At 37.5% G+C, this 17,198-nt stretch overlaps 1 protein-coding gene across 1 annotated transcript in view; it reads left to right on the forward strand.

The window, feature by feature from the left end:
• LOC137636233 (probable serine/threonine-protein kinase kinX) overlaps positions 1–10,175 on the forward strand; it is a gene marked incomplete at its 3' end in the record, with an annotated part of 108,085 nt that extends 97,910 nt beyond the window's left edge. The window contains exon 3 of the mRNA XM_068368667.1: positions 9,876–10,175. Coding sequence (XP_068224768.1) covers positions 9,876–10,175 — 300 coding nt within the window. The remainder of the gene's footprint in view (positions 1–9,875) is intronic.
• Positions 10,176–17,198: the final 7,023 nt, after the last annotated feature.

Here is a 17,198-nt window from a genome sequence, read left to right on the forward strand (position 1 = left end):
TCCTCTGCACGAAATCGAAGTCATGAATTAGGCATCGTGGATGGCTTCGAAACGGCTGCAGGAAACAAAGTTTGTGAATAAACACACACGTTAGCTCCAAGGAATCTTGGACCCAATTCAGAAACAGCCCGGGAGTTACAATTAGTTGCAACTGGATAAAATTTGTTCTTTTATGTTAATACTAGCCTTCGCAACCCGTCAAAAATGGCGGCCAAAGCACCCCATTCTCACCAGGGTATTTACAAAACAAATGAACTACAGGGGGAATCACAATTGGTGAAATATATGGAACGAATAATAACTCTTACCGACTCGAAATGCAGTCTATGACGATGCCACACGATGCCACACGTGCAAACGCTTACCTGAAAAGGAAACATTTGCTGTAATAACACTTACTTTAAAAGAAATGTTTGCTGTAATACACAGGTACAGTTGGCGTAATTAATTTCGGTATAATTCACGGGACACTAAGGAGCTGTATAACAGAGTACATTGTAGAAGGTAAGGCTAGGTTTAACAAAAGAGATACCTGTCGGCAACGCTGCTTGTGAAACAATGTCGCTGAGACACAAAACCCAAAAGCATTTCAATCAGTCTTACGAAGTGCTGTATAGAAAAAATATTGTTATTTGATTAACAGCACTTCGTAAAATTAATAAAATGCTTTTGCTCACGTATTTATTAGTTCAGAGACTTTGCTTTATGGCCAAAGCCTTAGCATTCTGTTTCCTATTTGCAAACACAGGGTTACCAGCTACAATGTTCCGCTGTCAGGCGTCCCCTTAGCTTCCGGTGAAGAGTACCGAAATTAATGAAGCTAACTGTACAATGATGAGAGAGGAGAGAGAGAGAGAGAGAGAGAGAGAGAGAGAGAGAGAGAGAGAGAGAGAGAGAGAGAGAGAATTAATAAGCAGAAAAAAAACAGTATGAAATAAAATGCTTTAGTCACTAGCGCTTTCGTGCATTTTAAAACACACTTCTTCAGGGTACAATTGTACACAGAAGAAATGTATATTATAATGTAAGAAAGGCTGTGTAATACTGCATTTTATTATTCCCTACTGGCTTTTGCTAACAAATATACATATATCAATCTATCTTTCCATCTATATGTATATATATACAGTATATATATATATATATATATATTATATATATATATATATGTGTGTATATATATATATATATATATATATATATATATATATATATATACACATACATACATACATGACATTATATATATATATATATATATATATATATACATACATACATACATATATATATATATATATATATATATATATATATATATATATATAAAAGTGTACAATTATATATAAATATATATATGTATATAAAATGTATATATATATACATATATAAATATAAATATATATATATGTATATATATATATATATATATATATATATATATATATATATATATATATATATATATATATATATATATACACACCAACAAATATCATCAACTAAGAAGGCCCAGCCAAGTAACAAAACCATCGTGAAGTGTCGTGACTATCAACTCCAAAATCCCAACTATTCAACAAAGTCAAGTGCCCTCGGTGTCTCTCAGATAGTCAGGAGGACACAGAGGCAGAAGCATCATATAATGCCAACAAAACTAATTTACATAATTTGACTTATGGATAAAAGATAAGCATGATAATACAAATGATAGACAAAAAACATGCAAATACTATCGGAATGGGTTCATGAGGTGCTGTTATTTTCTTCAAAGTTTTTGATCAATGCTTTAAAATTCTTTACACAAACAAAAAGTTTTTAACCAAAAACATTTCTGTCATCGTGATTAAAACTTAACAAACTTAGCAAAAAATTAATAAGTGACCAATTACTCTCAACGAAATACAATGTATGAACGCCAACGGTGAACCAACATCTCAAAAATGGAAGGCAGAAAGATTCCAAACTTCTCAAAAATATGTTACAGATATCCAGTAACTATCAATTAGTAATTTGCATTTAATATTAACCTCTACAGTATAAGAGTTTTCTGTTTAGAAGAAAGTTGTTGAGAGAATATATAATATTATCAAAATTGCCTACAAAATGTGTGAACGCCTGGAATTTTTTTTTTTTTTTTTTTTTTTTTAGAAATATAAAATAGAATCGAGACTCTTGTACAGGAAAAACTAGAGAGTAATTTGTGACATTTACCTCCAACATATTTAATAAGGAAGGGTTTCCCCATCTTAGGTCATGTACCCCTAGAGGTACATGTGTACTCTTTAGTGGGTACATTCAACCTGAGGGAATAAACAGTACTGAGCAATACATGATGTAATCTGCAATCAGTTTGAATGATAAAATTATATCACAATATCAATTTCATTCTTTCTCTTTTTCATCCTCAATTTTAGGGCTAAACAGGATTCTATAAAAATGGCCAAAGGGAACAGAAGAACATAAAGGTTACGAACTCCTGTAGTAAGTCTATTCTCCAAAAAATTCCTAAGATACTTATTTTATCTACCTGTAACTGCCAACGATGTCTTTTAATGTTAACAAAAGAATAGTCAGAGATAGCGGTTCGGTAAAACGTTATCATTAGTAAGGCACCGCAAGTGTTACATACACCCGTAATGCTGTTACTTCCTTTTTAATCCCTCATTCTTTCTTCCACTGATAATATATATATATATATATATATGTATATATATATGTATGTATATATATATATGTATGTATATATATGTATATATATATATATATATATATATATATATATATATATATATATATATATATATATATATAAAACTTTTAAGCTTGCCATTGCATGTTCCACATTGCTGGAATTTTTGTGCCCTGTTGCCCTCAATCGTTTGTAAATAAGTTCATTATCCTGATGAATAAAGTCACTTACATTCCCCTTTGCCTTTCTGTTAGTAACTAACAGCCATCTCGCGACAAGTGAATTTAGCTTCGGTACTCAACCCCGCCTACTAAATAGGTACTAAAAAATAATAAGAGAAATTAACAAATATTTCTAAAGCGGACTTGACAGAAAAACTCACCTCAGGTTTGATCTTAAGATGAAAGCAAAAACAAAGCAAATTCTCGCTTGTGAAAGTCAACTAATTTTAAACCTTCCTTTACGAGAAATTATCGTTCAGATATGTTCAACAGGATCAAGCAAAGTAAATATTACACCCCACTCTATCACGAGAGAGAGAGAGAGAGAGAGAGAGAGAGAGAGAGAGAGAGAGAGAGAGAGAGAGAGAGAGAGAGAGAGAGAGAGCATTTCCTAGTATGGCCAATTTGTTTGCGGAAGGTCAAATTTAGCACGGCCCAAAGCAATAGTATCAAGTCAGACTGATTCATTGCCTGTATAAAAAAGTCAAAAGGTGAAATTCCCCAAATGAAAATCTATTGTCAAAAGTCCCTTTTACGATCACTGTAATCAAATGGGAATTAGGAACAATTTTTCTCCATTGAGGTCCAACTAATGTTCGGAACATCTGCACAAGTTATAAATATTCAGGTGTGAGAGTTATTGATTCTTGAATATACATTTATGCAGTAGTCTCCTTTATGAAAAGATTCATTTTACTAGAATATTTCAAATAACACTAAAAATAAGCTCCATTTTGAGGTCTGATTAACATACGAACATACATTTAAGCTGTAGTCTTTTTTGAGCGGTTTATTTCAATTAAATATTTCAGAGAACCCTTCAAACTTAGCCCCATAGTTATTTTCAAGTACAAAACTTGCATCTTGACCATTTTGAGTCAATGAAATCTGTCAATATTAAAAGGTAAAATTTCCATCGCGAAAAAGCCACTATTCCATTCTGCGCTCCTAACTCGAGATATGACAATCAAGAAATATCTAACAGAGTTTGTAGATTTGAGAACAAAGCCCTCAAAAGAATATTGGGAGTTAAATGGCAGTTATTATCGTTGTCATTAATAGCTAAGCTACAACCCTAGTTGGAAAAGCAAGATGCTATAAGGCCAAGGGCTCCAACAGGGAAAAATAGTCCAGTGAGGAAAGGAAATAAGGAAATAAATAAATGATATAAAAAGTAAATAAAATTTTAAATAAAATATTCTAAAAACATTAACAGGATTAAAACAGATATTTCATATATAAACTATAAAAGGACTCATGTCAGCCTGTTCTACATGAAAACATTTTCTGCAACTTTGAACTTTTGAAGTTCCACTGATTCAACTACCTGATAAGGAAAATCATTTCACAAAGGCGGAATGATTTACTTTATTCCTCTAACCCTTTAAGCAGACAGGCATCAAGAATTCATAGATTATATTATTTCTCATATGAGAGAGAGAGAGAGAGAGAGAGAGAGAGAGAGAGAGAGAGAGAGAGAGAGAGAGAGAGAGAGAGAGAGAGAGAGAGAGAGATACCCTATATCAGGGGTTTTATCATATCTAAAGATTGATTAGGTTGCCTAGCGTCGCAACTACAAAGGTCATTGACACTAGGCGGCGTCATAACTGCCAGGGTCACTGACGCCTCAAGGTAGAATGAAACGCAGTAAAGAAAAGTGTTTTTAATCATCATATCATATCCCTGAAGACGGAGAGTTGTTTTGTTGTTGGGGTATTAAAGCCAACACTTGTTGTTGGCACGGGCCTTTCCCTTGGTTGGCCCGTAGAAGACGGAGAGGAATTTGGAACGTTCAAGTCAGAATAATTTTTTCAATTGAAAATTTCTGAGGTCATTATGTAAATTTATAAGAAATTAGACCTCATTGAATTTTTATACGCTTATTTTTGGAATTAAAATTATTTTCACAATAAAGAAACAAAAATATTTTTCTAAACAATTCCCAATTGTAATTTTAATGAATATTTAATGTTATAAAGTTGAAAATCTTTTCCTTCTTCACATTCCTCTAATTCCGCCTTAAGTCTCTGGACGAGTTCTTCAAGATTTCCTTTGGAATTCCTGAAGAAATTCGTTCGGAAGTGATTGATACAAGACTTCCTTAATTACTTTGAACGTATAATTTCGTAGAGTAGATTTTAATTTATAGAAGTAAATATTGATAGATATAATCAATATTAGTTCTATCTAAAAGTAAAACTTGTTTTGTTATTAAAACTATTAATAAATATAATATTAATGTCTACTGACTCAAAATTTTGTATAACATTCTCCTTATCATTTGCTTGAAATTTTTATTCTTGTAACTTCTAGAAAGTCTTCTCACTTCGGGATTTGATTAATGATTAAATAATACTTTCGCTCTCTCTCTTTGTGCATCGTTTTCTTGCTTCTCCATCATCATCAATAACTTTTACTTCACAATTGTTGAGGTTATTCCTTTATCTCTGTTCTATTTTTCATTAGAAATGCACTACGATAATTAAGCAGTGCATATATATATATATATATATATATATATATATATATATATATATATATATATATATATATATATATATATATATAATCGTCGAAACTGTACTAGTCAAAGTCACCCATACTAGATTGAATTTCTATGAGCGCTCAGACTTGAATCCCACAATATCGCCAATCTTCAGAGGTCAGCGTGGTGATGAGAAATGGCTGGGCGTTCAAGTAAAAACTCGATGTAGTAGCCCTCCATCTCTACGAAGGACGCCATCCTTCAAGAGTGTTTCCATGAAGCTACTTTTTGGGAGTTGATAGATAAAGAAAAGACGGGTGTGATCACTGAATTGACAAAGCCTCCTAACCCCCCCCCCCCATCCCCCGCCACCGTTTCACCTCATCTCCCTAAAATGGAAATATATATTATGGCCCTCTTTTCGTCAGATAAAAATGAAAGGAAGAAAAGGCGAAATAAGTTGTGGGTCACTAATGGAAACTGTATCGGTAAACCGATCAGAATAGGAGTTTTACAATAAAATCTGGCAAAACGAAGGAGAAATATAAACATTTTCGAAAAAAAAACATAAAAGGATTATAAACGTTTTCTAACATTTTTTTTCGCCGAGAAAAAGAAAAGGAGCACTTGGGATAAAAGCTTAAAAGGTCCAATCTCTGCTATTACAATTTTACGTATCATTGTAATTGAATAAGAGAAAATATAATTTAATTTTAAGCGAACAATTGCTTAAACAATTGCTTACTTGAATACATATAAAAGACATAACTTGAAGGGCTGCAATAGGAAATGTAATCAACTGGACATCAATTGATAATGTCTTTTAATGCAATGATTCCAACTTAAATTTGAAATCCTTTCTATAAATATGATTGGGGATACATTGAAGTGGTGAAAGGGTTTGTGTATCGCCATGATCAGCAAAGGTGTACTAGTCGGGGACACCCATACTAGGTTGGTTTGCCCTGAGCGATCGGACGAAAATCTCCTACCATCACTAATGGAGACAGAGTTTATGCTTCAATTGAAAAGAAATACAATTTAACCATAAAAGAAACCCTTTCTGGTACAACTCAGGAACATAAATGGTGGTCTACCCTTATATCTGCACTCTTGGTGTATAAGCTATACAACAGTTCCTCCTTTACTTAAGCCATATGGCTCAGTCACTCACTGTCCAAAGGAAAAGGCAACTCTTTTGGCTGATGTTTTTGACAGCAGAGTAATGAAAAACTATTTTTTAATGGAAAATATGCTGTAAAATAAATAACACAGCTGAAGTCATTCAAAATAGAATTTTAAAAATAAATTAAGATCCAAGTATACCTAAGAATTGAGTTTCTTTTCTCTCTCTCTCTCCCGCACCATCCCTCCCAAACTTCGACCGCTATCCAGCGTTCCTTCCTCAATCAATTATCCATCACTATTTTCCTCTCGCTCAATTTTCTTATAAGCAACCATTGTCAATTTCCAAAAGCTCTCTCTCTCTCTCTCTCTCTCTCTCTCTCTCTCTCTCTCTCTCTCTCTCTCTCTCTCTCTCTCTCTCTCTCTCAATGGAAAATGTCGTATTATCGACTTTAGATTAGATAGGATTGCATATATTATTATGGGCCACATAACTGTTTGAGGCTGGAGATGAGGATGGCCGGCTCATTCTTCACAAGATTCTTGGATGTACTATGCAAGTTTTATTTTCAGATTTATTTCAGAAGCAGGTCTTCTGAAGGCTATTCACTTTTTATAAGGACATCTTCACTTTTTTATTGAATTGTTTATTCATAACAAACGATATTGGCATCAATGACCTTCGATATCAGGAAGCAGAAGAACTCTAAATCAATCAATCAATCTATGCCAGCCTACACCCACAAATTTTCTTAACTCGTTACAATTCTCAAATTATTGATAGAAAATACATGACGCCTTCCTTAAAATGCAATAATAATGTAGAAAGCTACCGAGAATGTGGAGTCAATCTATTAATAATTCAAACTTTTGAAAGACGAGAAAGTAATTTCAGCATAAAATTCATAATATATCATCATGAATTGAAGCACAAAACTCTGACGGATCGCGTCTTCCGCTCCAATATCTCTCGTGTCTCGTATGAAATGAAATAAATCAAAGGCCCATCATCCACAAGAACCACAAAAAGGCAAAAATTATTAAGAAAAATAATATAATGCTCAACTTGAGATTTATTGGTCGTTCAATCTACCAGACTGACAGGAAAAATGTGAAGGAGAATCTGGGGAACGAACGAGAAAACAGATCAGGTGTATTCTATAGACTTTGGTGTCTAACACCTATTCATCAATATTATCTAATGTGTGTGGGTATGTGTGTAAGAGAAAGAGAGAGAGAGAGAGAGAGATTTTGGGGTGATCATTTACACATCCAAACAAAATCTCTAAATTCAAGGCAAGCAATAAGATTTGCTAAGAAATCATACAATCTACTTGGAACAAAAATGAAAAGAAGTTTCTGTTTTCCGTCCCCTTGTAGCGTCTCTAATGAAACCCTGGTGTATGTTCAAGCAGAAAATTATCGTAAAATACTCAAGAGTTACAAAGGAAGTAAGAAAAACTAACACAATTTAATTATGTGCTCTCTGGATGTAAACACTAAATGGTATAATTAGTATTTAGCGGACGCCAAACTAAAAGAAATTCGCAATTACGACGAAAATAATCTTACTCTTAAGAATACAAAAAAAAAAAACTCGTTAATCTAAACTAATTGCTTCATTAGTTCTTATAATAATAACGAAATTATCTTCATGAATTCAGCATGACGTTATAAATAGCTTCAAGGGAACTGTTTTAATCTTCGCCGATAGGAAATTAGAAATTAATGGATGAATCTTAATTGTTGATGGCTAACAAAGATAAAAATTAAACGATTTGAGTTGTTTATTTTTTACCATCAGATGAACATAATTAATATATAATGATATCCGACATTTCATGTATATATATCACGAGGATAAACATCTATGTTGTAAACGTTCATATGTAAACAGAGCTACCAAAAATAATGGACTAATATCAACTAACCAGAAATAATAACTGAGTATGAGAGAGAGAGAGAGAGAGAGAGAGAGAGAGAGAGAGAGAGAGAGAGAGAGAGAGAGAGAGAGATACCAATACGGAAAACTATTCTAGTCTGTCATAAAACCTAAGAGATAGAATTTATAAACTAATTAGTGCTAAGAGGTAGAAAGAGAAGGGTTTTACAGATGGTGTGAAAAGAAAGTATTGCAAAGAGAGTGCCTCGGTATCCAAAAGCTCAAGAGAGACGAAAGAAATAGCGGCTGACAGCAAATGTGTATAGGGGAGTTTAACGAACTGCTGTTGAGCTTTCTTTGTAGGTATATAAAGCTATTGATTTTATGGAACTTTCAAGAAATAAGGGATAGTTCATGACACACCCAAGATTTTTTTCAAGATTTCCTTCGGGGAAAAGAAATTACGTGAGGAATAGTCAATGGAGATATTAGATTCGTCTCTTCAAAAAAGCTAGATAAAAAAGAAGTGAGAAAAACGCAAGACCTCTGTTAGAGCAGAAAGAATCTTCGGTGAAGACCACACGATTCTTCTCCGACCCAACGATGTCTTCAGAAGGCTTCACACCATCCCGTTCTCATCCAGTCTTCATTCACACCTCATAAGAATTTTAACTTTTTTTTTATAAATACAATTCTATCAATCAATCTATCTATCTATCTATCTATTTATCTATCTATCTATATACTCTATTTATCTATCTATCTTTCTTTCTTTCTATATATTTCCTTCGGGGAAAAGAAATTACGATAGGAATATTCAATGGCGGAATAAGATTCGTGTTTTGGAAAAAAAAAATAGGAATAGAGACAAAGTTGTCTTCTTCAGGAGCAGAAAGTAAGTTTTGGTGAAGACCGAGTGAAGATTTTTCCCAAAGCGAACGAAGAAGTCTTCAAAATCTCGCTCTCATTCGAATTATAATCGGAATCAGTTTCAGGAGACGATCTCGAAGCCAACGAAGACGTCTCCAGTCCTCAAAACTCCTTCAATCTCGGAGTTGATATTTCTGCGAAGACCTGCTTCGATTTCTTCAAATTATACCTGATCAAAGCCAAGTGATCTGCATTCTGAGTTTTGCAACGATGTTCACAAACAACGCATTGAGAGCTATCAGCCAGTACGGGAAGAAATGTCTACTTGGAGGTCTCTCTTCCGGACAGGTTTCAGGACCAGCAACCCCGGTTGATGGAACTGGAAGGACTACGCCTCATTTTGGGAGGTGGTCTCCTGATGAGAAAATTCTGGGCCGAGGAGGAAAAGAGTGAGGCACTCGAGCCTGTCTTGGACCAGGAGGAACTCGACGGAGTTTCTGAGGAGACGGAAGATGTCATCCTTTGCTTTCCGGCGAGGAGGATCAGCTGCTGCTGCCAGGAGGCACAGGGAGTGTTGTCTCTAATAGAGATGTACACGTTCAGGTAGAGACTGAACATCTTACCTCTAAAAGAGATGTAGACGTTCAGGTAAAGACTGAACAAGTCTCTAACAGAGATGTAGAAGTTCAGGTAAAGACTGAACAAGTCTCTAACAGAGATGTAGAAGTTCAGGTAAAGACTGAACAAGTCTCTAACAGAGACGTAGAAGTTCAGGTAAGGACTGAACCAGTCTCTAACAGAGATTTTGAAGTTCAGGTAAAGGCTGAACCAGTCTCTAACCGAGATGTTGAAGTTCAGGTAAAGATTGAACAGCTTATCTCTAGCAGAGATGTTGAAGTTCAGGTAAAGAGCATCTAATACTAGAAGGATGGCATCTCAAAATAAAGGTCAAAGAGCATTTAATTCTAGAAGGATGGCACCTCAAAATATAGGTCAAAGAGCATCTAATGCTAGAAGGATGGTACCTCAAAATAGAGGTCAAAAAGCATCTAATGCTAGAAGGATGGCACCTCAAAATAAGGGTTAAGGAGGATCTAATGCTAGTATAATGGCACTTCGAAAATAGAGGTCAAAGAGCATCTAATGCTAGAGGGATGACACCGCAAAATAGAGGTCGAAGAGCATCTAATGGTAGAATGATGACACCTCAAAATAGAGGTCAAAGAGAATCTAATGCTAGAGGGATGACACCGCAAAATAGAGGTCCAAGAGCATCTAATGGTAGAATGATGACACCTCAAAATAGAGGTCAAAGAGAATCTAATGCTAGAAGGATGACACCTCAAAAGAGAGGTCAAAGAGCATTTAATGCTAGAAGGATAACACCTCAATATAGTTCAAAGAGCATCTAATGCTAGAGGGATGACACCTTAAAATAGAGGTCAAAGAGCATCTAATGCTAGAAGGATGACACTTCAAAAATAGAGGTCAAAGAGCATCTAATGCTAGAGGGATGACACCGCAAAATAGAGGTCGAAGAGCATCTAAAGGTAGAATGATGACACCTCAAAATAGAGGTTAAAGAGCATATAATGTTAGAAGGATAACACCTCAAAATAGAGGTCAAAGAGCATTTAATGCTAGAAGAATAACACCTCAAAATAGACGTCAAAGACCATCTAATGCTAGCAGGATGACACCTTAAAATAGAGGTCAATGAGCATCTAATGCTAGAAGGATGGCACCTCAAAATAGAGGTCAAAGAGCATTTAATGCTAGAAGGATGGCACCTCAAAAAATAGAGGTCAAAGAGGATCTAATGCTAGAATGATGGCACCTCAAAATAGAGGTCAAAGAGCATCTAGTGCGTTACTGAATGGAATACATTAGAAGCATTGAGTTGATTTTTTTTCCTATACTTAACTGCTCTTGAATGTAATAATTGTGCAGTTAAAAGGATGAAACCAGTGAATGTGTTGTTTTATCTCTAAAGTCATTCCATGTTAGGAAAAGCGACTTATTATATACACGTACAGACAGACAGACAGACACACACACACACACACATATATATATATATATATATATATATATATATATATATATATATATATATATATATATATATATGTGTTTACTGCATAGTATGGATTTCCTTCCATGCTATTACTAGACCACATAAATAATGGATTAAGCGATGTCCATATATATATATATATATATATATATATATATATATATATATATATATATATATATATATATATACATTATATATATACAGTATATATATATATATATATATATATATATACATATATATATATATATATATATATATATATATATTTATATATATATATATATATATATATATATATATATATATTTATATATATATATATATATATATATATATATATATATATATATATATTTATGGAACTACAACTCCGAGACTATTTCATCTTCTGAAAAGAGATATTTTCCCTGATTGCACATTTCAAATGCGAAATTACAGCAAAGAAATCAAATTTCTAATGCTGACATACATCATTTCATACAGGCAAATGATAGAAACGTCAAGATGTTTTGGAATTCTTACGCTTTGATCACAGCAATTTCTAAACTCGTTGCAAAGAAAGAATTTCCATCCCACTTCACAAATATACCAGTAGAATAGCAATATGCATAGCCTATATATATCATTGGAACTAAAACATCAAATAAAAAATTAATTTTTCCTTGATCATTTGCTTATTATATATATATATATATATATATATATATATATATATATATATATATATATATGTATATCATCCTTCACCTTATCTCACTATCTTATTCTCTGCCTCCCTAAAAGGTTCCTCCAAAGCACTCCTCACTCTCTCCCCCACCATCTATCCTCAACACGTGCTCACACCATCTCAGTTGTGACACTCTTACCACCTCTGTCATCTTTACTAAGCCTGCCATTCTTCTTCCTTCAGCATTTTCCAATCTTACAAGCAATGATATTCCATAATTCACTTCAAAATTCTTACTTTTGTTTTTTCAAGATTTGCTTCCTCTCTTCGCCTTAAAGCCCAGATTTCCGATCCATACATTAACACTGGTCTTATTTTTGTGCTACAGAGCTTGACTTTTAGCTTGATAAGCATTTTCTTATCACATTACAAGCCTGCTACATTCCCACACTTGGCACAGGCTGCTTTTATCCTATTCTCAGCTTCAGCTTCACATCCTCCGTCCTTACTCATAGTGGATCCCATGTATATAAAATGTTCCACTTGGCTATCGTATCTCTACCTTCCTTACTGTTCAGCATAGCTTCAGTGTTATCCACATTTAGCCTCCACCCACCCTCTCTGAAATCTCTTGCAACTCTACAACCCTTCTCTTAACTCTACCCTGATATAAAGATAACTTGAACATATTATTATTATTATTATTATTATTATTATTATTATCATTATCATTATTATTATTATTATTATTAGTAGTAGTAGTAGTAGTAGTAGTAGTAGTAGTAGTAGTAGTAGTAGTAGTAGTAGTAGCTAAACTACAACGCTAGTTGGAAAAGCGGGATGCTATAAGTCCAAGGGCTCCAACAGGGAAAAATATCTCAATAAGGAAAGGAAATCAGGATATAAAATATATGAAGAGTAATAACAAATTTGAATGATATATTTTAAGAAAGGTGACAACATTAGAACAATAAAATATTTTAAGAACAGTAACAATATCAAAACAGATCTTTAATTTATAATCTGCAAATTTGAGCTTTTTAAATTCTACCGATTCAACAACCAGATTGGAAAGAACATTCCACAACTTGGTCAGAGCTAGAATAAAACTTCTACAATACTGAGTAGTATTGAACCTCATGATGGAAAAAGCCTAACTATTAGAATTAACTACATACCTATACTCGATTTATTTTAATGAGGCAGATTTGCACGGACCCGCAGGGGTGCCCTTTTAGCTCGGAAACGTTTCCTGATCGTTGATTGGTTAGAATTATTTTATCCAACCAATCAGCGATCAGGAAACTATTCCCGAGCTAAAAAGGCACCCCTGCGAGTCGGTGCAAATCTGCCTCACTAAAATAAATTGACATAGTATTACGATTATGGTGGAAATCTTAAGGGAGATATGTATGTAAAGGACGGTCAGAATTATGAAAAATCTTATGCAACATGCATAATGAACTAATTGAACGACGTTGCCAGAGATTAATATTCAGATCAGGAATAAGAAATCTAATAGTTCCTGTCCAACAAATTACGATGAAAATCGGCAGCTGGAGACCATTCATATATATATATATATATATATATATATATATATATATATATATATATATATATATATATATATATGAAAAATTTTAAGTAATTTTTATTTTTCCTAACATACTTACCGAGAATTACCTCTTCGGAGGGTCCTTGGACCTCTCTCAATCTCGACCAAGATTTCCCGTGCTACCCCCCCTATCTCGCTCCCGACAGTTCCTACCCCCGCCGCCAGGATAATTCCTGCGGCCCGGATTAGGGCAGGTCACTGCCCCTCCCGGGACAGGATCTCATTAAGTCCTCCGTTTAGCCCGACTCGGCAATAGAAGAATGGCACTCGGGGACGGAAGGGAGGGCCATTACTCAGAGGTAATTCTCGGTAAGTATGTTAGGAAAAATAAAAATTACTTAAAATTTTTCATTTGTTCCGACACGAATACTTTACCTCGAATTACCTCTTCGGAGACTTACACTTTAGGAGGCGGGAGAGCCATTCTGCCACTTGGTTAGGCACATGGTGCCTGGAGGGCTACGTAATGCGGGGGTACAGAGAGCGGATAGGGGGTAGCAGGGAAAACTTACGCTTATAATTTTAGGGTTACCTCTTGACATTTTCTCTACTGAGTCTTCTCCTGACGAAGTAGGGATGAGACTATTCACTTGTTGGGGACGTCTTCCAGCCTGCCACTACACAGCTTGGAGGGCGGCGATGACTGTCCCAATGGAGAATCCATCCAAAGACTTTCTTGAGTAGTCTTTGAGTTAATGGGCCGTGAAGGTCGACTGGTGTGACCAAGTGCCGGCCTGCAGGATCTGGCCCACTGCCATATTTCTCTCAAAGGCCAAGGAAGTGCTCAGGCTCCTGATGTCATGGGGACGTGGAGTGCCTGGTACTGCCACCTTGTCTTCATCATAAGCCCTAGTGATGACTTGTCTCAGCCAGAAGGAAATAGTGTTCTTGGACACTTGCTTCTTATTAACGCCTGAAGAGACGAAGAGGTTCTTGGCACCCGGACGGAGATGGGCCGTCCTTTCCAGGTATTTCCTGATCGTCCTGACCGGGCATAACATCAGGTCGTCCGTATTGCCTGTCTTGGGGATGGCTGGAAAAGAGAAACCTTCAAACCTCGGGTCCCAGACTGCTGGGTTCTGAGTCTTTGCTACAAAGGAGGGTACGAACTTGAAAGATACCTCCTTCCACCCTTTGGAGTGTGCCACGTCGTAGGAGAGACCGTGGATCTCACCTACCCTCTTAGCCGAAGCTAAGGCTAGCAAGAAGACTGTCTTGAGGGTGAGACCTTTGTCCCCGATATCTCTGAGTGGTTCAAAGGTTGGACGATACCACATTTTCAGGACCTTGGCCAGGTCCCATCTAGGCACTCTCCTGACTTGGGGAGGGCAGGATTGTTCGAAACTTCTAATCAGCATCCCTATGTGTCTTGAGGTCCCCAGGTCGATGCCTTTCAGGAGAAAGACTTGGCCTAAGGCTGCTCGTACTCCTTTAATAGCCGGGATTGGCATTCCTATTTTATCCCTAAGGTACACTAGAAAATCAGCTATGTCAGGGACCGAGGCTTTGAGAGGTCTTATTTGTTTTGTCGCGCACCATTTCGTAAAGGCGGCCCACTTCGCCTGGTAGACTACGGTAGAGGATTTTCTTAGGTATAGGGACATCCTCTTGGCTGTGGAGGAGGAGTACCCCTCCTTCTTCAGGAGTCGCTCGATAGTCTCCAGGCGTGAAGGCGAAGAGAGAGAGGGTTGTCGTGGAACCTGAGGAAGTGCGGTTGACTCAGTAGATCTGACCTGACGGACAGAGGCCACGGCGGTTGACTCGATAGGTCTTTAGGTCCGCGAACTACTCTCTCTGTCTAGCCACCAGGGCGCTACCAAAGTCATCTGTAGGCTCCGAGCCACCTTTATTCTGCTGAGCCCATGTCTTATCAGCGTGAAAAGGGGGAAAACGTACACATCCAGATTGTCCCACTTGTTCTGAAAAGAGCCTTCTAAGGAATCTTTCGGGGTCTGGTACAGGGGGGCAATAGACTGGGAGTTGGGCGTTGAGGTTGTTGCAAAGCGGTCAACCACCGGGGAGCCCCATCGTTGAATGATGAGCTTGGCTATTCCTGGGGGAAAGGACCATTTTGTCCCTACTATGTGGCCCATTCTGCTGAGGCCGTCGGCCAGGGCGATTTACTTTCCGGGAAAGAACCTTGCTAACATCACCCCTTGATTCCCTATCACTCAGTCGAGATTCTCTATGGTGAGATCGCCCAACTCCTTCGATTACAAGTACCCTGCTTGTTTATGTATGCCATTACCGTGGTGTTGTCGCTCATCCACGCCACGGAGTTCCCCTTTAGCAGACTTGCGAAGTGTAGGCATGCCTTCTGGACTACTTCCAACTCCAGGACATTGTGTGGAGTTGTCTGTCCCCTTCCAACCAGGTCTCTCGTGCCGCTTCGTCGAGGGGAAGGGCTCCCCATCTCTGGTTGGAGGCGTCTGTGAACAGTAGGAACGGCTGACTAATGAGCCTGAGGTGTCATACCTTATTCTCCGAAGGGAAAAATTCTCCCCGAAAAAAGGTCTAATGTTATTCCCCAGTAGTTCATTCCGGTGGAAGGGGATAGATTTTGCTACTTCGGGTTGATTCAGTTCCCCAGATCCTTGCCAAACTGGAGGAGACTTCTCCCTTGTTCCTCCAAGAGGACCTTTGAGGCGGGAAGAAGCTACCAGCCGTCCAGGTATCTGCTAAGGCGAATGCCTCGTTCGTGGGCCCCCCTGCGACAGCCGTGGGGACTCTCACGAACACTTTGGGCGTTGTTGACAGACCAAAGAAAAAGGGGGTCCTGAATTGCAGGAACTGGGAACCCTATTTCACCCGGAGGAACCTCCGACCCGAGGTGTGGACCGGAATCTGGAAGTATGCGTCCTTGGGGTCGATGGAATTCTACAAGCTTTCTCCCTCAAGGACAGCAGGACCGAATTCTGCGTGTCCATTTAGAAGTCCGTCATCTTGACGAACCTGTTGAGAGCTGACAGATCTATAACCGGCCTCCCCCCCCCGGTCGCTTTCTCTGCCAGGAATAGTCGACTGCAGACACCTGGTCCTGGGAGAAGAACTTCTTCCATGGTACCCTTCTCTAGCATGGACAACACCTCCTCTTGAAGGGCGGTCCTCTTTAACGGGTCTTTAGGATCTAGCCATCTATCCAGTTGGCCGGAAAAGGCGTGGTTGGTTCCGTTAGGAATGGAAGTCCGTAGCCCTTCTTTAGTAAGGACACTGTCCAAGGTTCCGCTCCTTGAGCCCTCCATGCTTGCCAATGACGCCTGAGTCATCCTCCAACCCGAAGGTTGGGTGGGGATAGGGAGCCTCCCACTCCTCCCTTCTTCTAGAGGGGAGGCCTGACCTGCCTCCCCTAGAGGCGGGGTAACCCGACCTGAAGGAGCTAGAAGGCGCTGGAGCTCCCCTGTGGAGGGGCTGAGGCGTTGCGGACCAGGAGGACGAGGGCTTCTCTCCTCGTAGTGCTGGTAGATGCTTGGGGTGTCGCGGCACTATCCGAGACAGATCTCTTCTAGGGTGGTCTCCTAGGAGTCGTAGGTCTGGGGACGTTAGCCTCCTTCTATTTCA

Source organism: Palaemon carinicauda, unplaced genomic scaffold (genome assembly GCF_036898095.1).
Source record: "Palaemon carinicauda isolate YSFRI2023 unplaced genomic scaffold, ASM3689809v2 scaffold256, whole genome shotgun sequence".
NCBI lineage: Eukaryota > Metazoa > Arthropoda > Malacostraca > Decapoda > Palaemonidae > Palaemon > Palaemon carinicauda.